General features: G+C 33.9%; 1 protein-coding gene across 1 annotated transcript in view; it reads left to right on the top strand.

The window, feature by feature from the left end:
- RPGR (retinitis pigmentosa GTPase regulator) overlaps positions 1–4,843 on the top strand; it is a gene marked incomplete at its 5' end in the record, with an annotated part of 38,211 nt that extends 33,368 nt beyond the window's left edge. Inside the window, 2 exons of the mRNA XM_008054896.1 lie at positions 711–802; positions 4,640–4,843. Coding sequence (XP_008053087.1) covers positions 711–802; positions 4,640–4,843 — 296 coding nt within the window. The remainder of the gene's footprint in view (positions 1–710; positions 803–4,639) is intronic.
- Between the last annotated feature and the right edge of the window lie 3,357 nt (positions 4,844–8,200).

The raw sequence follows: 8,200 nt of genomic DNA, 5'->3' as shown, positions 1-8,200 counted from the left end.
GTTCATAGTTTTTTTTTTAAACTATAGTCCGCCCCTCCAACGGTCTCAAGGGACAGTGAACTGGCCCCCTGTTTTAAAAGTTTGAGGACCTCATATCTGACCTAAACTTAAGCTGAGGAAAGAATAGTTTCCTTAATCCTGTTCTTTCTGACTTCTGTAGAAAGAGTACTAGGTTTTAGAATATTTTAGGCAACACGTTAAAAAATGTATCACCTCTAAGTATTCTTAGCATATAGCCTAAAGTGCTAAAAAGAAATTAAAAGTAGTTGATTATGTAAATTAAAAGAATGCATATGTTTTATAAGTATACTTTACAAGATCATTACTGAACTATAAGACATGTGGATTAATTTAAAACACTAAAATATAACATGTCCATTTGAGTATGAAGAATTTAATTATAACTAGGTTAATTTTTTTAAGTAATTTATATTTTACAGAAATCTTCACTAACATTTACTTTTACCCTTGCAGCTGTATTTAGATACTGGTCATCTAAACATTTACAACATTAGTCAGGTTATTCCAAGCTTTTTACCTTAATGGTACTTTTCAAGAAATATGCAGTATAGACATTGTACACTATTCCAGTAGTGAACTCTTTTCATATTACCCCACAACTCAGGGTTCATAGAGTTTTCACTGAAAGCATCAGGTCTTTTCTTTTTCTCATTAGTTAGAACTAATATTTTTAAATGATCCAATTGTAGGAAATATGCCTGATAATGCAAAGAGCAGTTCTTCAGAAGTCCTGGAAAATAATGAATCAATACCAAGTAAAGACATAAAAACATCCAAGAAGGTAAGTGAAATGAATTTTCTTTTTTAGTATGAAGACAAAAGTATTGAATTGCTTCTACTTTTTATATGGTGATTTACATAATTGAACTCTCTTAATATAAGTTTAATGACCTAAAAGCATGTGAAGAATTTCAGGTGATATTTCACATTTTTAACATCCTCTGGTTAGCATTTGTATGACAGATCTTTTTTTCATTCTTTTATTTTTACTTGTGTTTTAGATGTGTCTCTTGTAAATGTCCTACACCGCTGGATTTTGTCTTTTAAATTTCAAATATGCATACCTAAAATCTAAAGTTAATCAATGTTCCTGTCTTTTTCCCAAATAACACCAAGGTCTTAGAAGATTTTTTCATCTATCACACCTTCCTTCTCATTTTGCAAGTTATGGTACCCAGTGTTTGAAATATGTTGACTTCACAAATTGTATGTTATTTTATTATTTTTATACTACTTTTTTTTCAGATGTCCTTTCTGAAATTCTTATTCTTCTTCCTGAATAAATCTTTTGGAAGTGCATATTATAGATGTCTATTGATAGTTAACACTTTCAGTTTCTGTTCATTTGAAAATATATTTTACCATAGTTCTTGAATGATAGTGTGACTGGTTGGCAGTTATTTTCTCTTAGTATCTGCACCCATTGATGTTGTTTAGAATTTTGCTTTAGTATGATTATTGATAACTTTGTATATAGCCTGTCATTTCTCTCTGGCTGCTTTTTTTTTTTAAGTGAGAAAGTATGATTTATTGAGAGGACAGAAAAGCTCCCACAGTGGGAGGGGGCCCAAAGGGGTTGCCCCTCTGGCTGCTTTTTAAGATTATTTGTCTTTGATGTGTTTCAGTATACTATGAGATGCTTAGATGTGGATTTTATTTTAACTTTCTTGGAATCTGAGAATTCATGTTTTTCACCATATGTTTAACAATTCTCATCCTTTATATATTTGAATATTTCCTCTCTCCCCTTTCAAATGCTGATATAATTTTTTATTCTGTTGCCCATGTCTTAATAATACTTTCATAAGACTTTAATAATGTCTTAAATAAGACTTTAATTATGTCTTTTAATAATACTTTCATATTTTCCATAATAATAGGTCTTTAATTATGCCTTTAATAATGTCTTTTAATAATACTTTCATATTTTCCATGTTAAAATGATATTCTGGGTAATTTCAGGGATTTCATCAAAGTCATAGTTTCTTTTCAGCTGAGACTACTCTGCTATTTAACCTACCTATTGAGTTTTAATTTCAGTGATTATATTTTTCACATTTTAAGTGAAGTGTTCTATTTTTGTTCTTTTTCAAACCAATTTGGTCTTTTAAAAATTAGTATCTTATTTTGTACTTACGTTTTCTATTCTAGTCCTTTAAATAATTTAAGCATACTTGTTTTACATTCTTTATTTAGTAATTTCAATGTCAGACATCCTTAGGGGTCTAAATATGTGTGTTGTTTTGACTGACTTGCTAATGGTGATTTGTTTTTATATGTGTTTTGAAATTTGTATGTGAGTTCATATTCAACCCAGAATTTTTTATGGAAATTCTTTAAGGCCTAAATTAGAGTAGGGTCATCCATAGAGAATTTGTGTAAGCCTGTGCCAAATCTGGAATGGCTAAAAGACCATTTTAAGTTAATTTCTCAGTTAAGGGTTGCCTATCTACACTGGTGATCCTTGTAAATATGTAGATGTAAACCTCAAACTCACATTAGCAAAACATTTCTTTTCCTTCACCCAAATGCCAGGCCAAAAGAGGCATGTTATTTTATTATCTTCCAATTTTTTGTAGGTAGAGGGCATAGTCCCCAGAGGGTCTTCGCATTATGTAGGGATCTATTCCAATTCCCCACATTTTGTGAGAGCAAACCTGTTAAAACCTAAGGGTCTAAGTTATGAGATCAACAAATGCTGTTTCAGTACTCACTCACCTCTAAGGCTTCATGCTCCTTCTCCACTTTTTGGACCACAATGATTTTCCTTAATTTACTTGTGAGATTACCTATTATTGTAAAATTATAATTTTTATAATTATTCAGCATTTCTTGGTATCTTATAGTGGCAGAATTTTTAAATTGTGTATTCCTTCATCATAGCAGGAACAGGAGTTCTTCCATTTTAATCCATAGACCCTTTTTCTAGATTCTGATTTTTGGATTACCACCTTTTACTCTGGTTTCTCCATTCTTTAAAGCTAAAGATGAGCTATTATTAGTACTGTTTTGATTTCTGAAAGAGCCAACTCTTCACCTGGTTTCTGTTTCCTGTTTTAGTTCTGGCATCTTGTCAAAACCATTCTTTGTGTCGTCACTCTTTAAGAATTCTATTTTCGGCTTTGGCCTCCTTCCCTACCTTGGGGAGGTGAATCTCTCACTCTTGCTCTCTATCTTCTCTCTCTTCTCTCGTTCTCTCAATCTATCTTCTCTCTCTTCTCTCTAGTTTACTTTCTAAATAGGCTATATTTTCCAATCTAAAAAAAAAAGGATCCTATTTTCTTGCTTGCTAAATCCTTAAAGGGTCAAAATCAAATGAAACGCTTGTCATCCTCTCACTTGATCTTTCCTGCATGTGGCCCTTTTGGCCACTTCCTTCTTTATATATTTTCCCCCTTGTAGCGGGAACACAGAGAGGCTGTGACAACAAGCCTGTTTTAGGAAGTAGCATATTTATTTGTGCCGGGGCAGACTCAGCAAGCTAATGCTGTAAGGCTGAGCACCCTGGGGAGAGAAGAGAGGGCTCTTATACCTAAGTTTAGGTAAGGTGGGGTCATGTTGAGCGATTACACATTTTCTTTGGAATTTATAAGGTTGTACTCAGCAAAATCAGATTTTCAAAGAACAAATGGGGGAAATGCAGAGCATGTAGGGGTTGTAAACTGATAACTTCAAAAAAAGAGGATTTGGGTAAGTTTGTGAATTGGTCACTCTTTTGCATTTCCTTGAAAGCCCTCAGTCTTTGGCTATTTGGTTTTCTCAAGCAAAACTGCTCTGGTGGGTTTTCAGAGCTTGCCAATTGATTTTCAAAAGGATTACTTTTAACTGCTATCAGCCCCCTCTCTGCCACACCCTGGCTCCTGAGTTGCCTCATTTTCCCCAATTTGTACCTACAAACCTTAGTCTTCAGTGCTGGCTCCTCTTCCTCTGGTTACTTCTCACACTTGACTCTTCCTTAGTCTTTTCTCTTATATTCTCTATTCCACCTGCCTGAAATCCCTGGTTATTGGGGCTCCTTTCATCTCCCCAGCTATTATCTGTATTCTACATATCTGCAGCTCTGGCCTCCACTGAGCAGCAGCTGCCTGTAGCCAACTGCCTAAAATCAGACCCACAGGGCTCACTCAACCATCATTTGGCAGCACTGACGTTTTGCCAAAAGTTCTAATCTATAGAAATGGGGAGATATGTCCTTCTTCTTCAGAATATTACAATAGAAATTCACTATAGCTGCCAGTATACTCAGAATCACAGACATGCCCTGAAAATGACCTATCCTGGTTACATTTTAAGGTGAAAACAAGTAATATTCTAGTTTTTATATTTTTTTCTCTTACAACTCAAGTTAAATACTAAATTTGTTATTTGAAGAAAAAGGTAATATATCACCAAGATGTTGATAGTGTTGAAAGTTAGACCTGGAAAAGTCTTATTTTAGGATGGAATCATGACTGCATTTTGGTAAAAGGAAAAATAGTATAAGACTGCTAAGACTGTATGGTGCCCCATAAAGATGTGATAAAATCATATTCATACTTGTTGAAAATAATACCCCATATATACTATTAAGTCAATTTTTTCCTCACTGAAATGAATTTTATGTGTATATATTTTCTAGTTTTTCCTGTTCAAAAGGATGCCATTAATAAATCAGAAAAGTGCACCGAGTAATGAGCCTCTCACAGAGTTACAACCAGTAGAAGATCAAATAGATTTTAAAAGCAATAATAAAGATGCCAATCAGAACCACATCGGGCAAAATCATCAGAATAATTCACCATCAGATATGGCGAGAAAGTCAAAATATTGTACTATACTATAAACATATATTTATGTTTTCATGGGCACCATGCATACTGTAATTTATACTTGAAAAACATTGTGACTTCTGAAGGAAAGTTTCTGATAATAGTCTTTTAAACATATAAGTTAATACGTTTTATTTGATTTAAATAGTGTGACCAGCTTTGATATTTATTTATGCTAATATTTTCAACAAGTTTCAAAACATGTGTATCTCAAACTCTCCTTCAAGTATTGTGGCCTTAACTGTTCAGTGTTGCAATAAGAAATATATTTTTGTATGTGAAAATTTAATGAAGATATTTCATAGTTTTTACTAAACAATTTTACTTCTTTATAATTTCATAAAGTGATATTTGCAATCTCATGACACTGTTACAGTTTTTTAAATGTATTTGCCATTTTTCAAAACTGAGGCAAAATTATTTGTAAAGAACATATTTTAATAAACGATATCTGGCCTATTCCACTGTTTAAAAGGATGAATATGAATACGGTTTTCAGGTACTTGTTATCAGTTGACAAAATGGGGAAAATATGTAATTTGAAAATATTGAAGGGCACAAAATGGGTTTACCCCAAATAAAGAAAATATCAATATACCTGTGTATGTAGTACATCTTTGTGTAGAAACTGAGTGCTGAACTTTCTTGGCTTCCTACCCTTTTCTCTAGGGAAGTGATTTGGTGTGAAAACATTGGCAGAGTATGTGATACAATCCAGGAGTGTTTGAACATGCCAATCACCACAGTAGAACCTAACATAGCCAGGCTTGCTCATTTCAACTGTCTGTCTCTGGCATTGACAGTGGTATAGTTTGGTTCAGTCACACATTGCTCTGCCACTGGAGCATTATCAAACAGGAAGGATAAAGCTGTGAAATGTACTCTGATAGAAACATTGCTTGCCGAAAAACAGATATTACTTATTTAATGGAACAAACTACCTTCATTTTGCCCGTTCTAGTTTGTGGCTGAAACATTTTTTTATTCAATCAGTGACCATTACCCCATTTAAACAAAGAGAAAGAAACTTCATCTTTGTGTTTCATGCACAACAGTTTTAAGAATGTCATTTCAGAGTATATGTGCTTTTGAAGTCTTAAAAAATCATCTTATGTGTAAATATTACACACAGTAGCATTCTAATTTTATTAAGGTAAATGTAACAAACAATTTTGGCTATTGCAATTGTAGTACAGTATTGCAAAAATACTTTATCAAAATATAAACTCTAGAAGTCAAGTGGAAGTAAAGATCACAAATGTTACTAAGACATGCTAGTTGTGGTAGGCAGAATTTTAAGATGGCCCCTTAGGTTCTCACCTGCTGGTACCACATGTCCTGAATAATTTTTTCCTTGTGAATTGTGGGTGGAACCAGTGAATATTATAGCATGCCATTCCCTTACTTAGGTTACATTATTTGGAAAAGGTAAAATATTTTCCAGATGTAATTAAAATTCCTTGTCAGTTGACTTTAAGAAAAAGGAGATATTCATAGGTCACCCTGACCAAATAAAGTGAGCCTTTTCAAAGAAGCACTAAAGGTCTGACATGGAAGAAGTCATAGAGATTCAAAACAGCAGAGATGCCTTCTTGTTGGCCTTGAAGAAGCCAACTGCCATATTTATGGAAAGAGTCATGTGCTGGGGAGTGGTGGACATCCCCAAGATCTGAGGGCCTCCATCCTGCAACTACAAGGGACTGAATTCTAGCAACAACCAGTGAGCCTGGAAGAGGAACCCAGTATTCAGATTAGACCCCAGCCTTGGCTGACACCTTGTTTGTGGCCTTGTGAGATCTTGAGCAGAGACGGCAGTTGAGCAGTACGTAGACTCTTGACCCATGAAATCTATGAGATAATAAATATATGTAGTTTTAATCCACTAAATTTATGGTAATTTATTATGCAATAGTAAAAACTAATACCAGTTATGTTATAGGGAAGGACCCCTCCGTATGGTAGCTTTCTTCATCAAAGCCAGCAAGGGAGAGTCAGTAGAGACTGCTAACAAGAACAGAGGTCACAGTTTTAGGTAATATAATCATGAAAGTGACAATCATCTTTGCCATATTCTGTTGATTAGAAGCAAGTTACAGGTCCCACCCACACTCAGGATGAGGTGAGGGGATTAACACAAGGGCATGACTACCAGAAGGCAAAGATCATAGTGGCCATCTTAAAACTTACTCACTGGACTGGTCATTTGGCCAGTCATTCAAAAAGAGAAAGGGACAGCTTAGAGACCATGGAAATAAATAGCATTTAATCAAGCAGCTTATCCCGAAAGCAAGGATTAAGTCTAAACACTTGGAAGAGGTACATGAGACAAGCCTCGCAAATTGAGAAAGTATCCCTGCTTTGTCAGAGCTTTTACAGCAATTTATACTTTTTAACATAATACATTAAAAAGGTGCTTTGTTGAGAGTTGTCAATGCCAAGAGTCAGTTTTAATGGCAAGAGTAAATACTCTTTTAAAAAAACATAAAAACATACCAACCATCTGCCCTTGGACTGTGATTGTATAACATTTCTTTTCGAAATTTGGTTTCCCATCTGGCATGTACATTGAAGAAATACTTGCTGAGTACTTCCTATGTGCCAGATGTTATGCCAGAAACTAAGAAAACAGAAAGTCGCAGTTAGGTGGGAGTAAAGTAAAGGAAATGACTGTGATTATTAATTCAAGATATTAGGACAATTTATAACTTGTTCACTAATTGGATGGAAAGGAGGTTAGTGGATACTAAACTTAAAACAAGCAAAAAAAGGAAGCTAACATATTTGAGAACTGTTTTTAAAATATAGGGTGAGGACCAAAGGGAGGCCCAGACTTTACCTGTTATATACCTAATCCTGAATTATACCCCACATCTTTAAAATTGAAAAAATATAGGAAGGATTGATAGAGTTTAATATAGTGATCAATTAATACTAGTTGCAAAAATAAAAGGAGTGCATTTACCAATAATTTTATAGCTTTACAAAATGTTAAATGATTTAATTCCTGAAATATGTATTTTTGTTATCTTTTCCATTAATTCCTCTTCCCTCTTTATAATGGTGTTGCTTTAGACTTTCCTATTGACCTTAACGGGACCTGAAAAATAGAATCTGTTGACTTGATCATTGACATAGTTCACATACATTATGGATCAAATGTTAAATTTTTTAAATAAGCAGTGATAGAATTCTTAAGGTCTTACAAAAGAGCATGCAAGTCTATGTCAAAACATTAAAGATAAAAGAAAAATTGGTAGCCAGAAGACCCTCCTATATATAAAGAATAAAAGATGAGACAGGTCAAAAAAGCAGAATTTATTAATAAAAAAATTGTGTATTTATTCTTACATGTTTAAATTTCAGTCACCTTC

Source organism: Carlito syrichta, unplaced genomic scaffold, assembly GCF_000164805.1.
Source record: "Carlito syrichta isolate Samal-C Ts95f unplaced genomic scaffold, Tarsius_syrichta-2.0.1 Scaffold301603, whole genome shotgun sequence".
NCBI classification, from domain to species: Eukaryota; Metazoa; Chordata; class Mammalia; order Primates; family Tarsiidae; genus Carlito; species Carlito syrichta.
This window is presented reverse-complemented; position numbering and strand designations above follow the sequence as displayed.